Source organism: Mobula birostris, chromosome 4 (assembly GCF_030028105.1).
Source record: "Mobula birostris isolate sMobBir1 chromosome 4, sMobBir1.hap1, whole genome shotgun sequence".
In the NCBI taxonomy this organism is placed as follows: domain Eukaryota; kingdom Metazoa; phylum Chordata; class Chondrichthyes; order Myliobatiformes; family Myliobatidae; genus Mobula; species Mobula birostris.
The window spans coordinates 137468767-137494963 of NC_092373.1; the positions used below are offsets into that span (position 1 = coordinate 137468767).

The 26197-nt window shown below is 42.3% G+C and overlaps 2 protein-coding genes across 2 annotated transcripts in view; one reads left to right on the forward strand and one right to left on the reverse strand.

Moving 5' to 3' along the window:
• nudt6 (nudix (nucleoside diphosphate linked moiety X)-type motif 6) overlaps positions 1-26197 on the reverse strand; it is a 136177-nt gene that overhangs the window by 83569 nt on the left and 26411 nt on the right. The window lies entirely within an intron of this gene.
• afg2a (AFG2 AAA ATPase homolog A) overlaps positions 20748-26197 on the forward strand; it is a 457570-nt gene continuing 452120 nt past the window's right edge. The window contains exon 1 of the mRNA XM_072256115.1: positions 20748-20836. Coding sequence (XP_072112216.1) covers positions 20812-20836 — 25 coding nt within the window. The 5' untranslated portion in view covers positions 20748-20811. The remainder of the gene's footprint in view (positions 20837-26197) is intronic.

Genomic DNA, 26197 nt, shown 5'->3' on the forward strand with positions numbered 1-26197 from the left:
GCTATGGACAGATGGAAAGGAGGCAAGTCTGCTGATTGACATAGTTTGGCAAGTCTTCTCAGACATGTCCAGGCATGTTGACAACAAACACACCAATTAATTCCTGAATTAGGTTCTCTTGTTTCTTCTTTGAGGAAATCATTTTCTTATTTACTCATTAAATTGATTCAAATATAAATACTTAAGGAAATATAGATCAAGTGGTTACAGTTTTACAAGTACACAAAAAGCATCAAACATCTTATTATAATGGAATAAAAATACTACCATACTGAATTCAGTATATTTGTTAGCATATATACAGCTGAAAACTACGAGGAGAAAATGTGATAAACTACAAAGAAATCATTTAATGAGAAACATTGTTTCTTTAATTATTTCATTAGATCCAGTTCCAACTCTGTCACCCTTTGTGATTTGCCTCCCAGATTGTGAAAATGGCTGCTTGCATACCCATTATTCTGTGGCAGTTAATCAATTGGAAGGTTATAGCCATTTTCTTTGACCCTACTGGGATCCCAGTACATACTCTTCCCAGTGACTGCAGCCTTTCTCATCAACTACTGTCTCAGGCTGCATTATTTCACAACCTTATTACACATTTCAACAATAAATGGATTTACTCAATTTCTTAACATTCCCCACCTTTACTTGTATGCTTCTAATGATAATCTCTTCAATGTCTTTGTCATTTCCAAGACAAACTATTCTGATGCTCTTCTAACTTCCATCCTCTACTGTAAACTTCAGTTGCACATAGCTAAGCAACACTAAGTCACTCCAGACATCCCACCTCTCCCGGAGGTTCCGGGAGTCTCCCGCATATCGATAGTGGCTCCCTGACGCCCGGAAATTATATACAATATCCCGGAAATAGATTTCTTTGAGCGGGAGAGGGAGAGGGAGCATCCTGATTGGTCTCTCTTCGTGCTAAGAGTGGTTCCCAACCACCGGGCCATGAGGAAACGATATGATTTGGCGATATGAGTCAGCTGCACCTTTCCTCATTCCCTGTCATGCACTGTTGAATTTTAATGCACACGAGGTCATCAGTGACCCAAGACGTGCAAAGGAATGGGTCCGTGACCCATTTGTGAATGTCCCCGGTGAATCATCCATGTCAGCGTAGGAGGAAGATCAACTCCTCGAGCTTGCAATTGACGGCGGGCTGAAAGGTATGTTTGACATAACATCTCTGCCGGCATTCTGGATCAAAGTCAAGGCTGAATATCCTGAGATAGCCACGAAAGCACTGAAAACGTTGCTTCCATTTCCAACTGCAAAGCGGAGTTTTCTGCAATGAATGCAACGAAAACTAAATTGCGGAATAGACTGGACATAAGGAACCCCCTTCAAGTATCGCTGTCTCCCATCACCCCTCGATAGGACCGTGCAGGAAAACAAGGCCAGGGCTCCCACTGATTCAACGATACCGATATTGGTGTGTTGCAATGATTTTATATGTTCATACGAGGAAAATATGCGCTGTGTGTTTAATATCCAAACGTTACTTAAAATGTTATGATGCTATTGACTTATAATTCAGTGGTCCCCAGCCTCCGGGCCGCGAAGAATACAGCGGTGGCCGGAACACACCCAGCACATCTTTAAGAAAAAAGCTGAAATAAACAAGCTAATTAATTAGGTGCTGCCCGGCACGCAAATGTCGGCCCAGATCAGAGGCGATTGCTGATTGCGTCTTCTCTGATCTGGGCCGATATTTACGTGCCGGGCAGCACCTAATCAATTAGCTTGTTTATTTCGGCTTTTTTATTAAAGATGTGCTGGGTTTGTTCTGGCTACCGCTGTACCCCAGCATTTTTCATGGCCCGGAGTTTTGGGACCACTGTTATAAATGACTTATCACTACATTCATGTGAGGAAAATATGCGCTGTGTGTTTAATATTAAATTCGTTAGATAAACCCCTTTAGAAACAAAATCGTGTGTATTAGCCACTTACAAGTGACTTATAGTTGACTTATCACCTATATTCTGGTCACGTTTAACACCCACCCACCCACCCCCATCGCTGAGGTCGGCTGGTCCGCAAGAATATTGTCAATATTAGACCAGTCCGCGGTGCAAAACAGGTTGGGGACCCCTGATTAAAACTAGCGGGCTAGCTGCCAAGGAGCTACGCTATTGATATCCTACGTGATGAGGCCAAACTCCCTGTAGACTTGCTTAAAGTTGTAATAGAATAAACATGATAATATAATATAAGTACATACTTTAATGTCACATTTGCTGTATATACCTAACTTGGTTTACAGATTAGACAAAATCACTAAACAAAGTATTACATACACCCTTGGAGGTCGATGGGGGGGATATGGGGTTGGGGGGGGGCAGGGGTGCTACCTCCCTGAAATGAGTTTTTGCAGGGTGGGATGTCTGTCACTCTAACACACCATCTGCCTTTGTTGGCCAATCCTGGCTTTTTGATGTTTCACAGTTAAGATTCCTACTTCACACTATACTCTTTAATGCTTTCACTCATTCCTGCATCTCCCCATCACCAACTCACTCAAGCTCTCAATACTCCTAAATTTGCTGCTTTTGTCTTCAATCACCAGAATCTACACCTTCTGACTCTTCAACTTTATCCTCTGTCTTCAATAAATGGATATTTTTAACCTTCTTCTTATCTTTGCTTCTTTTTCTCCCCCCCCCCCCATGTCATTGGGAAGTGTGTTCTAGTGTTTATCTACATAATATCACAACACAAACAAAAGCTACTGTAGTTTAGGTATATTTTGATAAAAATAGTGTTTGCTGCTTTCAATAATTTGACGATTTCCTCAGTGTAGCTTTGCTTGTCTCTATGTTTTTCTGCTTTCTTACTTTTATTTCAAAAATAATTTTTCCTTTCCTCTTTTTGACTCCAATTCTCCCACCTCTTTCTCCATAGCTTGAATTAGTGTTGAAAAGAAAGCAGAATGAGTTTATATCCAAAAAACAGATGTTGAATTGTGACGTATGGCTGAAGTCATTTTAAACCACTCATTTACTTTAAACACAAGAAGAAATTGGGGCTTCACCTTTAAGATAAGATTGACAGAGGTTGTAAAACAACTGATACAGCTGTTTTCTGATAAAGGTGTAGTTAAAAAATTCTATTCTTGGAACATTTAGCAGAGTTGTTTGGAATTCCACAGCTCATCTTGAACTTCCATTTGGGGCGAAATTACAGAGCAAAATGTCCCAAAGGCAGATAAGCATCAGATGGAATTAAAATACAGGCTGAGAGATGGGAAGGAAGATGTAGAATTAAGTGGTCAAAACAAGCATGCATCAAATCTGGTTTCATTACCAACAATGTGTTTTCTGTTATACTTTGCCAATTAAACCCAATAAAAAATGTTGAATTCCAAATAAAATGAAATTTAGTGTCGCCGAATCATACAGCATAGAAACAGGCCCTTTGGCCCAACTCATCAACACTGATTGTGTTGTCCAGCAAGCTAGTCCCATCTGCCTGTGTTCAGACCATAGCCCTCTAAACTTCTCCTATTCATGTTCTTATCCAGAAGCTTTGAAAAACTGCTAGTGTGCCTGCATCAACCACTATGTTTGGCAACTTAGACCAAATATTCATCATCCTTTGCATGAGTACTAAATGGACATTGAAGCTTTGGACACTACCTCATGTTTTAAAAATATACAGTATTTCTGTTTTTGCCATTTAAAAAAATCTATTCAATATATGTAATTGATTTAGTTATTTATTATGTTTTATTTGTTATTGTTTTTCTCTCTCTGCTAGATTATATATTGCATTGAACTGCTGCTGCTGCTAAGTTTACAAATTTCACATCACATAAAAAAACCTGATTCTGATTCTGAGGAAGCTGCCCCAGATGTCTCTTTTAGATCTCTCACGTCTGATCTTAAACCTATGCCCTCTTTTTCTTAGCATCCCCTCCCTGGAAGAAAGACTGTGGTTTCACCCTGTCTGTGCTCCCCATGGGCTTATATATCTCTATCAGGTCACCGTTCTATCTCCTACATTCTAGGGAAATTCTTATTCTATACAACTCTCCTTGTAACTCAGGCTGATAAGTCCAGACAATATTCTGGTAGTTTTCTTTCTGCACTCTTTCTAGTTTAATAACTTCTTTCCTACAATAGGATGACCAAAACTGTACACAATGCTCCAAGTGCTACCTCTTATATAACTTCAACATAACTTTCCAACTCCTGTACACAGTGCTCTGACTGATGTAGGCCAGTGTGCAAAATACCTTCTTCATCACTCTATCTACCTTTCAGCAAACAAACACTTGCACTCCTAGGTGACCTTGTTCAATAACATTCCCAGGGCCCCACCGTTCACTGTAAAAGTCCTACCCGGTTTGATCTCCCAAAATGCAATTGTTCACCTTTGCAATTTGCCAATCCTCAGCCCACATACCTACCCGATCAAGCTCTCGTGTAATTTTTATAACCTTCTACACCAGGGTTTCCTTACTTTTTTTAGCCCAATGCCCTCCTAAAGCACCTTCATACTTGACAACACCCCTCTTAGGCACAATATACTTTCCAGCGGCTCCATAGGGTACAAACAAGTCTACCATTTGCTAACATGAAAAAATGATTCTGTTTTAAATTTTTATTTGTCTTTAAATCTAGCTTACACAGTATCTGTGCACTGTACAGCAGCTTCAATATCAATGTGATCCTTGAGCTTGATGGTTTTTAGTAAGAGTTGACATATCTGGTTCAAGTTGTGACAGCAAAAGCCTTAAGTCCCCACATGTAACAATGTCCAGGCGGTCTCTGTTCTTTGTGAGTAAGTGGTTCATTACACTAAAACTTCTGTCAACGAGGTGGGATGACTGAAAAACAATGAAGAGCAGTTTGGCTCCTCTCCAAAGACCAGGAAACTTCATATGACAGTATAACCACAAAGCACAAAAGCCAGCATTTTTGAAAAACATTCTTGCTTCTTCATCATTTTGAATTTTGATAATTTCTTCTGGCAAGTTCTCTTCCTGTTCTTCTACCTTGGTTAATTACCCAGTCCGGAATTTCCAGATCATTGAAATCCTTGAATCGATTCTGAACATCCTTCGTCAGTGACTGCAGGTATAAGCAGTACTCTTGCAAATCACCATTGTGAAAGAGAGTGCCATACTTTCTATACAGGGAAACTATGAGAATGTTCTTCTCCCAGTGTTTTGCTTATACATTTCCAATTTTCCGATAAAAGTGGACACTGCAGTTTTTGCCTGGATTAAATTGAAATTCTCACCCTCCAGTTTCATATTTTGTTATTCAAATAACAAGCCATGTGTAACAAAGGAAAAGAGGATGCTGTCTATGTTGCATGCCATAAGACTATAAGACAAAGGAGCAGAAGTCGGCCATTCAGCCCATCGAATCTGCTCCGCATTTTGATCATGAGCTGATCCATTCTCCCATTTAGTCCCACTCCCCCGCCTTCTCACCATAACCTTTGATGCCCTGGCTATTCAGATACCTATCAATCTCTGCCTTAAATACACCCAATGACTTGGCCTCCACTGCTGCCCATGGCAACAAATTCCATAGATTCACCACCCTCTGACTAAAAAAATTTCTTCGCATTTCTGTTCTGAGTGGGCGCCCTTCAATCCTTAAGTCATGTTCTCTCGTACTAGACTCCCCCATCATGGGAAACAACTTTACCACATCCACTCTGTCCATGCCTTTTAACATTCGAAATGTTTCTATGAGGTCTCCCCTCATTCTTCTAAACTCCAAGGAATGCAGTCCAAGAGCGGACAAACGTTCCTCATATGTTAACCCTCTCATTCCCAGAATCATTCTAGTGAATCTTCTCTGTACCCTCTCCAATGTCAGCACATCCTTTCTTAAATAAGGAGACCAAAACTGCCCACAGTACTCCAAGTGAGGTCTCACCAGCGCCTTATAGAGCCTCAACATCACATCCCTGCTCCTATACTCTATTCCTCTAGAAATGAATGCCAACATTGCATTCGCCTTCTTCACTACTGACTCAACCTGGAGGTTAACCTTAAGGGTATCTTGTACGAGGACTCCCAAGTCCCGTTGCCTCTCCGAACTTTGAATTCTTTCCCCATTTAAATAATAGTATGCCCATTTATTATTTCTGCCAAAGTGCACAACCATACACTTTCCAACATTGTACTTCATTTGCCACTTCTCTGCCCATTCTTCCAATCTATCCAAGTCTCTCTGCAGACTCTCCGTTTCCTCAGCACTACCAGCCCCTCCACCTATCTTCGTATCGTCAGCAAACTTAGCCACAAAGCCATCTATTCCATAATCCAAATCGTTGATATACAATGTAAAAAGAAGCGGCCCCAACACGGACCCCTGTGGAACACCACTGGTAACCGGCAGCCAACCAGAATAGGATCCCTTTATTCCCACTCTCCGTTTCCTGTCAATCAGCCAACGCTCTATCCACGTATGTAACTTTCCTGTAATTCCATGGGCTCTTATCTTGTTAAGTAGCCTCATGTGTGGCACCTTGTCAAAGGCCTTCTGAAAATCCAAATATACAACATCCACTGCATCTCCTTCGTCTAGCCTACTGGTAATTTCCTCAAAAAATTGTAATAGGTTTGTCAGGCAGGATTTTTCTTTAAGGAATCCATGATGAGTTCTGCCTATCTTGTCATATGCCTCCAGATACTCTGTAACCTCATCCTTGACAATTGACTCCAACAACTTCCCAACCACGGATGTCAAGCTAACAGGTCTATAATTTCCTTTTTGCTTCCTTGCCCCCTTCTTAAATAGCGGAGTGACATTTGCAATCTTCCAGTCCTCTGGAACCATGCCAGAATCTATCAACTTTTGAAAGATCATTGCTAATGCCTCAGCAATCTCCACAGCTACTTCCTTCAGAACACGTTGGTGCATTCCATCTGGTCCGGGAGATTGATCTAACTTTAGACTATTCAGCTTCCTGAGTACTTTCTCTGTCGTAATTGTGACTGCGCACACTTCTCTTCCCTGACACCCTTGAGTGTCCGGTATACTGCTGATGTCTTCCTCAGTGAAGACTGATGCAAAATACTCATTCAGTTCCTCCGCCATCTCCTTATCTCCCATTACAATTTCTCCAGCATCATTTTCTATCAGTCCTATATCTACTCTCACCTGTCTTTTACTCTTTATATACCTGAAAAAGCTTTTCATATCCTCTTTGATATTATTTGCTAGCTTCCTTTCATAGTTCATCTTTTCCCTCTTAATGACCTTTTTGGATTCCTTTTGTAAGGTTCTAAAAACTTCCCAATCCTCTGTCTTCCCACTAATTTTTGCTTCCTTCTCCTTTGCTTTAACTTTGGCTTTGACTTCTCTTGTCAACCACGGTTGCATCCTTTTTCCATTCGAAAATTTCTTCTTTTTGGAATATACCTGTCTTGCACATTCCTCACTTCTCACATAAACTCCAACCACTGCTGCTCTGCTGTCTTTCCCGCCAGTGTCCCTTTCCAGTCAATTTTGGCCAGTTCCTCTCTCACGCCACTGTAATTTCCTTTACTCCACTGAAATACCGACACATCAGATTTCTGCTTCTCTTTTTCAAATTTCACAGTGAACTCAATCATGTTATGATCACTGCCTCCTAAGGGTTCCTTCACCTCAATCTCTCTAATCACCTCCGGTTCATTACACAATACCCAATCCAGTACAGCCGATCCCGTAGTGGGCTCAACAACAAGCTGTTCTAAAAAGCCATCTAGCAGACATTCTACAAATTCTCTCTCTTGAGATCCAGTGCCGACCTGATTTTCCCAATCTACTCACATGTTAAAATCCCCCAAAATTATCCTAACACTGCCCTTCTGACAAGCCTTTTCTATTTCTTGTTGTAATTTGCAGTCCACATCCCTGCAGCTGTTTGGAGGCCTATAAATAACTGCCATCAGGGTCCTTTTGCCCCTGCTATTCCTTAGCTCAACCCATAAAGATTCTGCACCTTCCGATCCTATATCACCTCTTTCTAATGATTTAATATCATTTCTTACCAATAAAGCCATGCCTCCCCCTCTGCCTACCTTCCTATCCTTCCGATACACCGTGTATCCTTGGACGTTCAGCTCCCAGAGACATGCATTCTTTAGCCAGGTCTCTGTGATGGCCACAATATCGTACCTGCCAATCTGTAGCTGTACAACAAGATCATCCACCTTATTGCTTATGCTGCGTGCATTTAAGTATAACATCTTAAGACCAGTATTTGGTACTTTTCGCTTTGATTTCACTGCAACTTTATTGCACTGCAACTCAATCCAATGGCTACAAATTTGCCCCATCACCTGCCTGTCTTTCCTGACATCTTTACTGCTCACTATCTTAGATTTATTTCTGTTTTCCCCTTCCTCCACTCTGTCATGCCGGTTCCCATCCTGGACATCTTGGCCATCTTGGACAATGTCTCCCATCCACTACATAATGTACTGGGTGGGCACAGGAGTACATTCAGCCAGAGACTCATTCCACCGAGATGCAACACAGAGCGTCATAGGAAGTCATTCCTGCCTGTGGCCATCAAACTTTACAACTCCTCCCCTGGAGGGTCAGACACCCTGAGCCAATAGGCTGGTCCTGGACTTATTTCCTGGCATAATTTACATATTACTATTTAACTATTTATGGTTTTATTACTATTTATTATTTATGGTGCAACTGTAATGAAAACCAATTTCCCCCGGGATCAATAAAGTATGACTATGACCATTAAGGACATCCTGAATGCTAAAAAGAGGGCGTTTAGAGATGGAAATAGGGAGGAGCTGAGGGCAATACAGAGCGATCTGAAAGCCAGGATCAGGGAGGCTAAAGACAGGTACAGGAGGAAGCTTGAGTGGAAACTCCAGCAGAACAATATGAGAGACTTCTGGAGGGGGATGAGGACCATCACTGGGTTCTGGCAAACTAGCAACAGAGGAGCGGAAGGCAGTGTGGTCAGGGCCAATGAACTTAACCTGTTCTTTAACAGATTTGACATTGTGGCCCCTGCCCATCCCCCACATGAGCCATCTGTTGTCGGTCCCCAACCAACACATATTCCACTCTCCCCTCCTACCCCTCCTCACAGTCCCCCACCCTGCTCTCATGACTATACCCCTTCCCCACATGAAACCACCACGGTGAGAAGACAGCTGAAACGTCCAACCCAAGCAAGGCTGCAGGACCAGATGGTGTCAGTACCAGGGTGCTCAAAGCCTGTGCCCCTCAGCTATGTGGAGCACTTCGCCATGTCTTCAACCTGAGCCTGAGGCTCCGGAGGGTTCCTGTACTGTGGAAGATGTCCTGCCTCGTCCCTGTGCCGAAGACGCTGCGCCCCAGCGGCCTCAATGACTACAGACCGGTGGCATTGACCTCCCACATCATGATGACCCTGGAGCTGCTCCGGCCTATGGTCAGGCCACACTTAGATCCCCTCCAGCTCGCCTACCAGCCCCGACTAGGAGTTGAGGACGCCATCATCTACCTACTGAAACGTGTCTACGCCCACCTGGACAAGCCAGCGAGCACTGTGAGGGTCATACTTTTTGACTTCTCCAGTGCGTTCAACACCATCCGCCCTCCTCTGCTGGGGGAGAAGCTGACAGCGATGCAGGTGGATGCTTTCCTGTTGTCATGGATTCTTGATTACCTGATTGGCAGACCACAGTACGTGTGCTTGCAACACTGTGTGTCCGACAGAGTGATCAGCAGCACTGGGGCTCCACAGGGGACTGTCTTGTCTCCCTTTCTCTTCACCATTTACATCTCGGACTTCAACTACTGCACAGAGTCTTGTCATCTTCAGAAGTTTTCTGATGACTCTGCCATAGTTGGATGCATCAGCAAGGGAAATGAGGCTGAGTACAGGGCTATGGTAGGAAACTTTGTCACATGGTGTGAGCAGAATTATCTGCAGCTTAATGTGAAAAAGGCTAAGGAGCTGGTGGTAGACCTGAGGAGAGCTAAGGTACCGGTGACCCCTGTTTCCATCCAGGTGGTCAGTGTGGACATGGTGGAGGATTACAAATACCTGGGGATATGAACTGACAATAAACTGGACTGGTCAAAGAACACTGAGGCTGTCTACAAGAAGGGTCAGAGCCGTCTCTATTTCCTGAGGAGACTGAGGTCCTTTAACATCTGCCGGACGATGCTGAGGATGGCTCTACGAGTCTGTGGTGGCCAGTGCTATCATGTTTGCTGTTGTGTGCTGGGGCAGCAGGCTGAGGGTAGCAGACACCAACAGAATCAACAAACTCATTTGTAAGGCCAGTGATGTTGTGGGGATGGAACTGGACTCTCTGACGGTGGTGTCTGAAAAGAGGATGCTGTCTAAGTTGCATGCCATCTTGGTCAATGTCTCCCATCCACTACATAATGTACTGGGTGGGCACAGGAGTACGTTCAGCCAGGGACTCATTCCTCCAAGATGCAGCACTGAGCGTCATAGGAAGTCATTCCTGCCTGTGGCCATCAAACTTTACAACTCCTCCCCTGGAGGGTCAGACACCCTGAGCCAATAGGCTGGTCCTGGACTTATTTCCTGGCATAATTTACATATTACTATTTAACTATTTATGGTTTTATTACTATTTATTATTTATGGTGCAACTGTAACGAAAACCAATTTCCCCCGGGATCAATAAAGTCTGACTATGACTATATTTGGAATGTTCATTTTGTCATACAGAGTGGCTAGGTTTGCCACATCTCCACGTAGAAATTCAATCTTGTTTCCCAAGCTCTTGTCGACTTTGAGCAAAAATTCAACAGTGTGAAAAAGATCAAAGAAACATTTTAAGCAGCAGCATTTTGAAAGCCAACGCACTTCTGTGTGAAGAAGCAAGCATTCAAACACTTCATGGTTATCTTTGCATAACTGGCAAAATATTCTGCTATTTAATAAATGAGCTTTAATTTTGTTGATAGCAGATATTACAAGAGTCATGCTTGAAAAAAACTGCTGGCTGAGGTTTTTGGCTGCAAGATGTTGATGATGAATTACACAATCGATTGCCACAGACTTGGAATTTCTTTTTTCATAAATGCCACTAAACCAGTATGGTGACCTGTCATATATGGTGCTCCGTCTGTTGCATAAGAAATCATGTTCCTAATCAGAATACTTTTATCCTCAATATACATTTTGAGCTCATCGTAGATTGATTCTCCATTGATATTTGTTTTAACTTTTTACAAGAAAGAATCTCTTCATAAACTTTTCCATTTTTGATAAACCGTACATATGCCATTAGCAATACCTTGTTTCGCATAGTTGACTCCAATTGTATCCCAAATTCTGTTTTTTGTAGCTCTGTGCATAGTTGATACTCAATGTCTTCACTCATTTCATCAATATGATGAGCTACAGAGTTATTTCTCAGAGGAATTGATTTTAAAATACTGGTATCCATTTTGAGAACAGTGGTGAGCACTTCTGATACAACAGGCATTATTAATCTTTCACCAATTGTATGAGATTTTTCACACTTTACTATTATTTTGGAAATGTTACAAGAAGCAATGAAACCACTATCAAGGTCATTTTTAGTTTTTTGGCAAATGACTTGAGTGGGCAATGACTTTGAAATGCTTCTTTCATCTGGAACTGAGTAATAACATAAGTAGCTTTTTCAGGGTGATCTGACAGGAACAGAATAAAACCATACTCCAGGTATGTAAAACTGAACTGACACACTTTCTGTAGTTTCTGTTTTTTTGCAGGATTAGAATTCAAGGCTTCGCCACCTTCAGACTCATAGAGATCGCGCCATACGTATTTATCCATCAAAAAAGGGGCTAAATTAATATAAAAAATTAACACAAACTGGGAGATCCTATCAGATGTTGATGATGGCAGCGAGTTGCCGATGGTAGCAGCACGCAAAGCAATGGCGAGGCGAAGATGAAGACAATCACAAAATTATGTTGACAAGGATTCAGATTGGAACCTGAATGTTAGTCAGGATAGAGCTGCTATTCAACAAGATACCTTTATACTATTCCAGTTGCGCAATTAATTAATCATGTAAGGTCTCATAATCCCCAAAGATGGTTCTTGACCGTACATATGAAGCCAAGGTCGCTTTGAACACCTCACAAGGAACCCTCGGGGTTGGCTAATTCACTGATTGGCTCTATTTTACTGTTTAGTTCTGGCCAGCGCTGTATTATTGCACAACCTGTTTTCTGTAGATCTGGAGAGAAAGTTGAGAGGATGTACCTGACTTACCAACTGTTAAATTGCATGAACTCATTCCATGCTGTGAGTCAAGGGGAAATGTTGGGCACCCTGGTTGCTAATTTATGCATCCCAATAATGTCTGATTGTTTGGTAAGGTTGGATGAGATTGCCGAGTTTCAGTCGTGTTGTGATGATGATTGTTCACTGCCTGCAGAGCTATGGTTCTTCCTGTGTTCCAGTGCTTCACCCTTTTTTTTTGTAAGTGCCTGCTATTCTAATGGTCAGTCAGGTCTCATGCCTCAAGTTAGAATGCCATTTACCAGCACCCCAAGAATCTCGAATGCCCCCCTCCTCTGACGACTTTAATTTCCCCTAATGTCCCCTTTGGACATGTAACTGCCCTTTTGGGGAAATACCGCTCCTGCTGGGAATCACTGTTCGAAACCATCTAAAATACCAGCATATTCACTTCCAAATCATTTATATAAATTACAAACAACAAAAGTCCTAGCACTGAACCTGACCTCTAGTCTGAGAAACAACCCTTGATCATTACCATCTGCTTTCTTACACCGAGCCAATTATGAATACAATCTGCTGTCTCCCACTGTATCCCATGATATATAACCTTCCAGAATAGCCTGCCCTGAGGAACCTTGTCCGAAGCTTTCCTAAAATCTATATAGACAACAGGAGGAGGAGAAGATGGTAACGCGATGGCAGCGTGCGCGGCCTCTCCGGTGAATGATATCTGTAATCTATCAAGTAGGGGATCGTGCACAATTCTGATTTGATGGAGACAGACATGAGAGTATGGAGGAACATTTGGAAAACTTCTGAAATGCCCGCTTCGCTGCCACTGCTACTGTGTGGTAACTGGCATCTCTGGAGCAGAAGGCCCCGAATCCTCGGCTTTGCTTGTTTCAGCGGCCGGGGCTAGGTCGAAGGCACTCAGCAGAGGATGGCGCTCGGGAGGCTGTATCGGAAGGGCTGGTCGGAGGCTCGAAGTTTTCCGACGGACGGACTCAGCGTCGACTGTGGTCGGCTACTTCCAAGGCATCGGCAAGTTGACGGTGCCTGGAGGTTTATGGTAGAGAGTTTCTCCCTTTTGCCGCTGCTATCGGGGACTCGGGAGTCGATCGACTCGCGGACTTTGAGACTTTTTTTTTTTACAGTGCCCATGGTTTGTTCTTCATCAAATTATGGTATTGCTTTGCACTGCTGTAACTATATGTTATAATTATGTGGTTCTTGTCAGTGTTAGTCTTTGGCTTGTTCTGTTTTCTGTGATATCACTCCGGAGAAACATTGTATCATTTCTTAATGCATGTATGCATTTCTAAATGACAATAAAAGAGGACTGAGTGTTCTCATAATCTAATCTAATACATAACCCTACCCTCTTCTACTTTCTTGCTTAACATCTTGAAGAATTCCAAGAGATTTGTAAGACACGACTTCCCTTACACAAAGCAGTGCTGATTACCCCACATGAGGCCTTGTTTCTCCAAATGTTGGTAGATCCCACCCCTCAGAATTCTTTCTAATAATTTACTTACCATCAATGTCTTACTCACTGGCCTGTACTTTCTTGGCTTGTTTTTGCCGTGCTTTTTTGAATAATGGTACCATATTAGCCACTCTTCAGTCCTCCGGAACCTCATCTGTGGCCAGTGATAAAGTGACGAAAAGGATGATTATCTAACCTAGTAATTATATATTTTATCAGCATCACATGACTGAAAATTGACTTCATCCAAACTGATAATGACCATGTCTGATCATTTGACATAATCCTGGAATGAATCACGATACAGTATCTGTGCTCAAGTAGTCTTCATTCACTGTTCAATGATTCTTTTAGGGATGGTGTGAGAAAGTAGACCAAGCTACACTGGGCACTCCCAGGACAAGTATACTTTTATAAGGCAGTGATATAAGGCATTCATATAGATTAAGAATTACCTTGATTCATCAAGTTCCCTCCACTCCAAAATACTAATCTTTCTTTCCCCTCCCCACAATTTACTCCTATCCTCTAATCTTGAGGAGCCATTAGACTCCTCAATTCCCAGAGTCTCGTCTGACACCAACCTACATACATACATACACACACACACACACTCATTCAACTGAATACCACTTTACTCCATTTGCAATTTTTGCTCATTTCTTTCTCAATTCCTGCTAAAACATTGTTTACATTTACATATACATCGTTTATTATATTGTAATTTGTCCTTTACTGTGCCTATTGTCTTGTTTATTAACTATTGTACTGTCTTGTACTGTTTTGTGCACTTTATGTAGTCCCATGTAGGCCTGAAGTCTGATGTAGTTTTGTGTTGTTTCACATAGTCTAATGTAGTTTTGAGTTGCTTCATGTAGCACCATGGTCCTGGAGGATCATTGTTTCGTTTTTACTGTGTACTGTACCAGCAGTTACGGTTGACATGGCAATAGAAGCGACTTGACTTGAGAACCCTGGCTCATGGTGAAATCTCCCATTTCCACAGTCCCACTTCCCTGACCTGGCCACTAATTGCTACATCATTGCTCTAGCTACTAACCTGTTCTCCAGCCTTGATCAACCCTACAGATTATTTTTCTCTGCCCTTGGTCTACCATTTCTTGGACTGTCTTTCTGTGTGTGGTAAAAACAAAGTGTTGAAGGTCCAAGAGCAAGTAGTGGAGCTGTGGAGATTGGGGTCTCCACCATAAAACTTGGCAAGATCATGAAGTTGAGACTTGGATTTCAGAGATTTTGGAGTGAGATCAATGATTGGAGTAAACTGTGAGATAGGCCTTGGTGGTGAAATAGAAAATACTTAGATACAATGGAGATTTTGTTTGAAGTTACAGTAAAAAAGAACGATGACGGGTATATTATTTCTTCAAATAAAAGTGATAGGTAAAAGTAAGTATTGCTTGTGATAAATAATAGGTGGCTCCAAGTACAATATTACTTGTTCTAAGTGTGTACAAGCGGAAAACTGTTGAAAAGGAATGATTGGCCAAAAGCAGTTAGCCAACCATTCTATTGATCCTTTAATTTAACCTAAAATGGAATTAAACTGGTAAGTCCTGCACTGTAAAAATACTCATGGAATTGCTAGGATTACTTCAGTTTTTATATTATTTGTTATTATACTTATTACAGCAGTACAATGAATGTTTAAATAATTTCATTTTCAGATCTAGAAAACTTTCATTCTATTCCATTTAACTTTCCAGTATTTTAACTTTATTATTGAGCAATAATCTAATTTTGAGATAATATTTTCATTGTTCAGAGTAAGCAAGTCTTTTTAAATTTTACATCAAAGCGTATGCATTTAGGTGCAAGTGTGTGCGGCAGAAAGGGGTGGAGGCATCAGGAAGCGGGTTCTGATTGGCTAAGTTGTGGTTTTAAATTGTGTATGTTATTCTCATTATATCCAAAGTGGATAGGACAGAGGAGTTTCCTGTTTAGATTTAGTAATTGCTCAATTGAAAAAAAAACTTTAACATCAATAAATGGGATTTCCCAGTCTTCTTGAAACTTGTCAACAAGTGCAGGGCAAGGAAGGGTAGGATTAAAACTCATGGGAATATGCCTCTCTTTCCTTACTTATTTGTGGTGAAGAATTTACTCAGTGTACATTATTTTTGTGGGCTAACTGTGTAAGATGAATGGAATCACATCAGAATGTGCGGTGCCTTATTGTCTTAGATATAGCTTAAAACAAGAAGAAATATAACTAGCACTTGCAACAGAGAACTGCAAGTACGCACCAGAGGATGAACACATGGCAGACCCACCAGAGATGGGAGCATGTTGGCTTACAGGGAAGAAGGAGATAAGCCTGGAGTCCTCAGCAATGACTCCAGAAAGTATTAGGGCAAAAATGTTAAACCCAAACAAATATAACCTCCTCTTCATTACACTCCCTCAACGTTACAAAAACAAAGGAGCTGGTTATGGACTACAGGAGGAATGGAGACAGGCTAACCCTTATAGACTTCAGTGGATCTGGGGTTGAGAGGGCAAACAGCTTTAAATTCCTCAGCATAAACATCACCGAGGATCTCACGTGGTCTGTACATACCGGCTGTGTGGTGAAAAAGGCACAACAGCACCTCTTTCACCTCAGACGGTTGAAGAAGTTTGTTATGGCCCCCCAAATTCTAAGAACTTTCTATAGGAGCACAATTGAGAGCATCCTGACTGGCTGAATCACTGCCTGGTATGGGAACTGTACTTCCCTTAATCGGAGGACTCTACAGAGAGTGGGGCAGATTGCCCAACGCATCTGTAGATGTGAACTTCCACTATTCAGGACATTTACAAAGTCAGGTATGGAAAAAGGGCCCGAAGGATCATTGCAGACCCAAGTCACCCCAACCACAAACTGTTCCAGCTGCTACCACCCGGGAAACGGTACTGCAGGATAAAAGCCAGGACCAATAGGTTCCGGGCCAGCTTCTTCCACCAGGCCATCAGACTGCTCAATTCATGCTGATGCAACTGTATTTCTACGTTATATTGAATATCCTGTTTTACATAATATTTATTATAAATTACTATAATTGCACATCGCACATTTGAACGGAGACGTAACGTAAAGATTTTTACTGTTCATGTATATGAAGGATGTAAGTAATAAAGTCAAGACAATTCAATTTAATTCAATCATCCTCCTGCAGCTAATGGATTAGCACTGAGCAATACTTGGAAGTACTAGTGAGAGCAGTATCCATTCTGGATGGGAGATACAAATGTCCATCTCTTGGACTGGCTGGTAACACCACTACTAGACCAAGATGAACATGTTCTAAAAGACATAACATAGAAACATAGAAAACCTACAGCACAATACAGGCCCTGCGGCCCACAATGTTGTGCCAAACATGTACCTACTTTAAAATTACATAGGTTTACCTGTAGCCCTCTATTTTTCTAAGCTCCATGTACTTCTCCAGGAGGCCCTTAAAAGACCCTATTGTATCTACTTCCACCACCATCGCCAGCAGCCCATTCCACGCACTCACCACCCTCTGTGTAAAAAAAAAACTTACCCCTGTCATCTCCTCTGTACCTACTTCCAAGCAACTTAAAACTGTGTCCTCCCATGTTAGCCATTTCAGCCCTGGGGAGAAGCCTCTGACTATCCACACGATTAATGCCTCTCATCATCTTATACACCTCTATCAGGTCACCTCTCATCCTACGTCATTCCAAGGAGACAGGCCAAGTTCACGCAACCTAATCTCATAAGGCATGCTCACCAATCCAGGCAACATCCTTGTAAATCTCCTCTGCACTCTTTCTATAGTTTCCACATCCTTCCTGTAATGAGGTGACAAAAACTGAGCACTGTACTCCAAGTGGGGTCTGATCAGGCTCCTATACAGCTGTAACATTACCTCTCAGCTCCTGAACTCAATCCCACGATTGATGAAGGCCAATGCACCATATGCCTTCTTAACCACAGAGTCAACCTGCGCAGCAGCTTTAAGAGTCCTATGGACTTGGACCCCAAGATCCCTCTGATCCTCCACACTGCCAAAATTCTTACCATTAATACTATATTCTGCCATCATATTTGACCTACCGAAATGAACTACCTCATGCCTCCATGCCTCCTTACTTTCCCAATAAGCCTTGCATGGGGTACCTTATGAAATGCCTTGCTGTAATCCATATACACTACATCTACTGCTTTACCTTCATCAATGTGTTTAGTCACATCCTCAGAAAATTCAATCAGGCTCGTAAGGCACGACTTGCCTTTGACAAAGCCATGCTGACTATTCCTAATCATAGTATGCCTCTCCAAATGTTCATAAATCCTGCCTCTCAGGATCTTCTCCATCAACTTACCAACCACTGAAGTAAGACTCACTGGTCTATAATTTCCTAGTCTATCTCTACTCCCTTTCTTGAATAAGGGAACAACATCTGTAACCCTTCAATCCTCTGGAACCTCTCTCGTCCCCTTTGATGATGCAAAGATCATTGCTAGAGGCTCAGCAATCTCCTCCCTCACTTACCACAGTAGCTTGGGGTATATCTCGTCTGGTCCCGGTGACTTATCCAACTTGATGCCTTCCAAAAGCTCCAGCACATCCTCTTTTTTAATGTCTATATGCTCAAGCTTTTCAGTCAGCTGTAAGTCATCCCTACATTCGCCAAGGTCCTTTTCCGTAGTGAATACTTAAGCAAAGTATTCATTAAGTACCTCTGCTACCTCCTCCGGTTCCACATACACTTTTCCAGTGTCACACTTGATTGGTCCTATTCTCTCATGTCTTATCCTCTTGCTCTGCTACACTTGTAGAATGCCTTGGGGTTTTTCTTAATCCTGCTTGCCTAGGCTTTCTCATGACCCCTTCTGGCTCTCCTAATTTCATTCTTAAGCTCCTTCCTGCTAGCATTATAATTTTCTAGATCTCTATCATTACCTAGTTTTGAACCTTTCGTAAGCTTTTCTTTTCTTCTCGACTAGATTTTCAACTGCCTTTGTACACCACGGTTCCTGTACCCTACCATCCTTTCCCTGTCTCATTGGAGCGTACCTATGCAGAACATATCCCCTGAACATTTGCCACATTTCTGCCATACATTTCCCTGAGAACATCTGTTCCCAATTTATGCTTCCAAGTTCTTGTCTGATAGATTCATATTTCGCCTTACTCCAATTAAATGCTTTCCTAAGTTGTCTGTTCCTATCCCTCTCTAATGCTATGGTAAAGGAGATAGAAATATGATCACTATCTTCAAAATGCTCTCCCAGTGAGAGACCGGGTCTCTCAGCGATCAGGTTCATTTACCAATACCAGATCAAGTACAGCCTCTCCTCTTGTAGTCTTATCTACATACTGTGTTAGGAAACCTTCCTGAGCACACCTAACAAACTCCACCCCATCTAAGCCACTCGTCCTAGGGAGATTCCAATCAACATTGGGGAATTAAAATCCCCCATCACGCCAACCCTGTTATTATTGTACCATTCCAGAATCTGTCTCTCTATCTGCTTCTTGCTGTCCCTGTTACTATTGGGTGGTCTATAAAAAACAGCCAGTAGAGTTATTGACCCCTTCCTGTTTCTAACTTCTACCCACACAGACTCAGTAGACAATCCCTCCATGACTTCCTCCTTTTCTGCAGCCATGACACTATTTCTGATCATCAGTGCCATGCCCCCATCTATTTTGTCTCCCTCCCTGTCCTTTCTGAAATATCTGAAACCCGGCACTCTAAGTAGCCATTCCTGCCCCTGAGCCACTCAAGTCTCTGTAATGGCCACCACGTCATAGCTGCAAGTTCTGATCCACACTCTAAGCTCATCCGCTTTGCTCATGATGTTTCTTGCATTACCACCCAGCAATTCAAGGTTAAATTCTCCCCAATAGCCTTAGCAAACCTCCCTGCCAGGATATTGGTCCCCCTTGGATTCAAATGCAAACTGCCCTTTTTGTACAGGTCACGCCTGCCCCAAAAGAGGTCCCAATGAACCAAGAATCTGAATCCCTGCCCCTGCTCCAATCCCTCAGCCACACATTTATCCTTCACCCCACTCTATTCCTATTCTCACTGTCACGTGGCACAGGCAGTATCCCCAGATGACTACCTTTGTGATCCTGCTTCTCAACTTCCTTCCTAAATCGCTGTAGTCTTTTTCAGGATCTCCTCCCTTTTCCTGCCTATGTCATTGGTACCAATATGTACCACAACCTCCGGCTGTTCACCTTTCCGCTTCAGGGTATCGTGGATGCGATCAGAAACTTCCCGGACCTTGGAGGCAAACTACCACTCGTGTTCCTTTCTTGCATCCACAGAACTGCTTGTCTGACCCCCTAACTATAGAGTCCCCTATCACTACCGTCACCTTCCTTTCCCTACCCTTCTGAGCCACAGGGCCAGACTCTGTGCCAGAGGCGCGGCCACTGTTGCTTCCTCCAGGTAGGTCAACACCCCAACAGTACTCAAACAGGAGTATTTATTGTTAAGGGGGGACAGCCATTGCGGTACCCTATAGTATCTGACTCTTACTCTTCCCTCTCCTGACTGTTACCCACTTACCAGTCTCCTGAAGCCCAGGTGTGATTACTTGCCTATAGCTCCTCTCTATCACCACACTTTCCCTGACCAGACGAAGGTCATCAAGCTGCATCTCCGTTCCCTAACCCGGCCCCTAAGGAGCTGCAGCTCAATGCGCCTGGCGCAGATGTGGCCATCTGGGAGTCTGGGAGCCTCCCGGACATTGCACATCTGATACTCAGTACAGAACACCGGCCTCACAGACATACATCCTATTCCTATTCCTGACAAGTAACTTACCTCGCCTTGATCCGTTATCGCTGAAGCCCCGTTGAGCCAAAACGCTCCTACTCTGACTCCCTCTGCTCCGACATCCGCTCCTCTGGCGCCCGCTCTATAAAGCAGTCTTCTTTTTAAATCCTTCCCACCGGTCTAACTCGCTGATATCTACGCGCTTGCGCAGTTGTGCCTCGAACAAATGATAACTGTACCTCAATAACTGTTACACTTCTTTTGTGACAGATAATGAGGGAAATGGCCTGAGGGATAAGCCTACTTGACCTCATCCTCGTCCATCCACCTGAGACAGATATGACTGGGAAAAATAAATGGCATTTAAAAAGAATGAAGATGGTAAGAAAATGTTTAGTAGGTAAACTAAGAGTTGGGTGTAATATATTAGTTGGCATGGGGATTGGCATAAAAACGAGTTAGGATAAATGAGTCATTTTCACTTTGACAATCAGTAACTAATGGGGTGCTTTAGGGACCAATGCTGGGGCTTCAGATACTTACAATCTTTCTTGAAATTTGGATGAAGGAACTGAATGTACAGTGGCTTAACTTGTTGATGATACACAGGTAAATCAGTTTGCAGTTTCTGAGGAGAATACATTTAGTCTCCAAACAACTAAAAGTAAATTGACTGAGTGGGCAGAATCTGTCAGATGTAAAATTTGTTGAAAAATGTGACATCTGGGGGAAATAATACATGAAGTACAAAAATCTAGCTTGCAAGTACTGTAAATAGTTAAGGAGGCTAATGGAATGCTGTTCTTTACTGCAGGAGGTATAGTATATAAAAACAGGGATATGTTAATGCAGTTTTACAAGGTGCTACTTTGAGAAGCTAAAGCAGAGCAGGAAATACACAATGAACGGGCAGGGCTCTGAGGAGGGTCCCAGGGTACAAGTACATAGTTCTCTGGAAGTGGCAACCAAGATAGACAGGGTAGCGAATGAGATATAAGGCATGCTTGACTTCATGGGTCAGGGCATTGAGTCTTCGAGTGCTGGAGGAACTCAGCAAGTCTGGCAGCATATACAGGGGGAGGTAACGGTTGATATTTGGGCCGAGACCCTTCATCAGGAGTGGAAAGGAAAGCTCAAAGTAAATTTTATTATCAAAGAACATATATATCACCATTATACAACCCTAAGGTTCATTTTCTTATGGGCATGCTCAATAAATCTATAAACTAATAAGCAGAACAATTAAAGACCACCCAACTACGGTGTTCAACCAGAGTGAAGAAGACAACAAACTATGCAAATACGAAAAGAAAAAGTACTAATAATAAATAAATAGCAATAAATATCAAGAACATGAGATGAAGAGTCTTTGAAAATGAGTCCATTGTTGTGGGAACATTTCAATGATGGGGCAAGAGAAGTTGAGTGAAGCTATCCCCTTTGGTTCAAGAGCCTGATGGTTGAAGGATATTAATTGTTCCTAAATTTGGTGGTGTGAGTCCTGAGGCTCCCATACCTTCTTCCTAATGGCAACAGCGAGAAGCGAGCACATTCTGGTGCTGGTGTCCTGACGATGGATGCTGCTTTCCTGTGACAGTGTTTCAAGTAGATATGCTCAATGGTCGGGAGGGCTTTACACGTGATGGACTGGACCAAATCTACTACTTTTTGTAGGACTTTCGGTTCAAGAGTACTTGTGTATCCATACCACGCTGTCATGCAGCGCAGCCAGTCAACACACTCTCCACTACATATCATAAGACCATAAGATATAGGAGCAGAAGTAGGCCATTTGGCCTATTGAGCCTGCTCCGCCATTGAATCATGGGCTGATCCAATTCTTCCAGTCATCCTCACTCCCCTGCTTTCACCCCATACCCTTTGATGCCCTGGCTAATCAAGAACCTATCTATCTCTGCCTTAAATACACTCAATGACTTGGCCTCCACAGCCACTTGTGGCAACAAATTCCACAGATTTACCTCCCTCTGACTAAAGTAATTTCTCCTCATCCCAGTTCTGAAAGGACGTCCTTCAATCCTGAAGTTGTGCCCTCTCGTCCTAGAATCCCCTACCATGGGAAATAACTTTGCCATATCTAATCTGTTCAGGCCTTTTGACATTCGGAATGTTTCTATGAGATCCCCCCCATCATTCTCCTGAACTCCAGGGAATACAGCCCAAGAACTGCCAGACGTTCCTCATACGGTAACTCTTTCATTCCTATCTATAGAAGTTTCTCAGATTTTTAGATGTCATGCTGAATCTTCACAAACTCAGTGAAGTAGAGGCACTGCCGTGCTTTCTCCATAATTGCACTTACGTGCTGGGCCCACAGTTCCTCTGAAATAACAACACCTAAGAATTTAAAGTTGTTAACCCTCTCCATCTCTGATCCTTTGATGAGGACTGGGTTCTGGTTTCCTTCTCCTGAAGTCAAAAATCAGCTCCTTGGTCTTGCTAACATTGAGTAAGAGGTTATTGTTATGACACTATTCTGACAGATTTTCAAACTTATTCACACATGCAGATTCATTGGTGTCATCAGCAAACTTGAATATGAGTCTGAAGTTGTGCTTATCCATGTTGTCATAATTGTAAAGCAAGTAGAGCAGGGGACTAAGCACACAGCCTTCTGGTGCACCTGTGCTGATGGAGATCGTGGAAATGTTGTTCCTAATCCGAACTGACAGGGGTCTACAAGTGAGGAAATCGAGGATCCAATTGCACAAGGAGATATTGAGGCCAAGGTCTTGGAACTTACTGATTCATTTTTGAGGGGTTAATGGCATTGAATGCTGAGCTGTAGCTGATAAGGAGTATCCAGATGTATGCAGCTTTGCTGTCCAGATGTTCCAGGTTGAGTGGAGCCAATGAAATGGAATCTGCTGTGGACCTGTTGCTAAAAAGTGGGAGAGCGAGAGCAATACAGGTGAAGGGCTGAAGAAGAATGAATTTGATAGGAGAGGATGGAGGACTATGGAAGAAAGGGAACAAGGAGGGACACAAGAGGGAGGTGATGAGAAGAGGTGTGAAGGAAACTAGAATGAAGAATGGAAGAAGACATGGGAGGAGGGAGAAATTACTAGATGTTAGAGAAATTGATGTTTGTGCCATCAGGTTGGAGGCTATCCATATAGACAAATGAGGTGTTGCTCCTCCAACCTCAACGTGGCAGTAGAGGAAGCCATGGAACAACATGTTGGAATGGGAATTGAAAGTTGAATTGAAATGTGTAGCTACTGTGAAATTCTGTTCTTTGTGGCAGACGCAGTGAAGGTGCTAGACGAAGTGGTCCCGCAACCTATGATGGGTCTCCCAGATGTAGAGGAGGCCACATCAGTAGATGACCCTAACAGGCTCGCAGGTGAAGTGTTGCCTCACCTGGAAGGACTGATTGGGACCCTCAATGGTGGTGGGAGAGGAAGTGAACAGGCAGGCGTAGCACCTGTCCATTTGCAGGGATAAGTGCGAGGAGGAAAATCAGTAGGGAGGAATGAATGGACAAGGAAGTCAAGTACAGGGCCGGAGAGTGCGGAGAGGGAAAGATGTGCTTAGTGGTAGAATCCCATTGTAGACAGCAGAAGTTATAGAGAATGATGTGGCATATAGAGGCTTGTTTTCTGGTAGGTAAGGACAAGGTGATCCCTATCCCTGTTATGGCAGTGTTGGCTGTTTATCCCCCTCCACAGATCTGAGTTCCTCCAGCACTTTGTGTATGTTGCTGAAGATATCCAGTATCTGCAGAATCTCTTGTGTTTATTGAGTTCAAGTGTTGGGATATCATATCAGAGCTATACAAGACATTGATGAAACCTTACCTAGTATATTAAGTGCAGTTCTGGTTGCCAAATATACGAAGGATGTGATTAAGCTATAGAGGGTGCAGAAAAGATTCACCAGGGTGTTGCTGCTCTGAAGGGACTAGCTCAGGTATGCACCTTGGTTGACAGGTTTGGTAGTTCAGAACTGGGCATTGTGAATCATTTAACAATATAAGGGTATACAATACTATCATCTGTAACCTTTTGACCTGTCATATCCTTCACTCTACTCTTACTATCATGCCATGGGATTAATCCTGGTTCAATGAGGAATGCAGAAGGGTATGCCAGGAGCAGCTGAAGGCATGTCAAAATAGAAGTTATCAGCACTGCAAGTCAACTTCAAGCTTTTAACTGTAGGGGATGTGATCCCTGATGGCTTAAAAAATGTACCTAGTGATTGCATGGTACCATTAACATGGAAAACGATGAGGTTATGAACAGATGGACTGAGTATATTCAGGAATTGTTTGAAGACGGTCGAGGTGAAAAACCAGAAATTAAGAAGAACATTGAAGGTCCAAGTATTTTAAAATCTGAAGTTCATAATGCAATAAATAAGATGAAGAAAGGAAAGGTAGCAGGTCCTGATGAATTAGTAATAGAACAAATTATCACCCTTGAAGATTATGGAATTGAAAAACTTACTGATTTAATCAATGACATTTATGAGACTGGAATAATACCAGAAGAGATGAAAAAAAAATCAGTATTTATCACTCTTCCTAAGAAACCTGGAGCAATAGAATGTGAATTACACAGGACCATAAGTTTAATGAGTCATATCAATAAGATTAGGATGTAAAGCTAAAAAAGAGATTAAGATTTGAGCTCCCTTCTTTGCTTTAACATGAATCCACGATTACACCAACAAGAATGTCAGAAGTAGTGGTTGCTGAAGTTTCACATGCAGAGTTTCAAAACAGTAATTATTGACCATATAGGCTGCTTGAGTGGTGTCATATTCCAAGATTTAAGCCTATCCTTTTCGCTCAGTTGAGAAACAGCCTCATATGTATTTTTAGTATCTGCCAAGGTTTGAGTAGATGTTTAATTCCACTTTGTACTTTTATAAAGGCTGAAGACTCTGAACCTTAACCTGTATATTAGAATAAGTGTTGTTAAAAGATAAACTTCTAGTTAATATTCACAAAGAGATTCCATAGGGGTGTAATCACCAGTTAATATTATTGAGATCATACTTCAGTGATGCCTGCCTACATGGAAAATTATTTATTTTGGTAGAAAGGTCATAAGGAAGCTCAACTAATTCCATTTTAATGATGCACTGATATAAAATTTCGCTGAAATACACTGTGTGCTGATTTGTCCATGAGATTTTCCTGAAACTCTCATTTCACAATAGACATAATGGAATGTGTGTCTGCATAAGCTGTAACAGCTGTTTTCTGCTTAGCTGACTACTGGATGAAATCTGACTTAAGAGAAATATGAGACCATAAGATATAGGAGCAGAATTAGGCCATTTGGCCTGTTGAGGCTTCTCCGCCATTCAATCATGGCTGATTTATTACCTCTCTCAATCCTATTCTCCAGCCTTCTCTTCATAACCTTTGATGCCCTTATTAATCAAGAACCTATCAATCTCCACTTTAAACATACCCAATGATTTGGCCTTCACAGCTGTCTGAGGCATTAAATTCCACAGATTCATCACCCTCTGGCTAAAGAAATTCCTTCTCATCTCTGTATTAAAAGGACATTCTGATGCTGTGTCCTCTTGTCCTAGACTTCCCCACTGTAAGAAATATTCTCTCCACATTCATTCTACCTAGGCCTTTCGATATCCAATAGGTTTCAATGATATCTTCCCTCATTCTTCTAAACTCCAGCGAAGGTTCAGGGCCTTCAAACACTTTCATGTCTGGGATCATTTTCGTTGATCTCCTCTGACCCA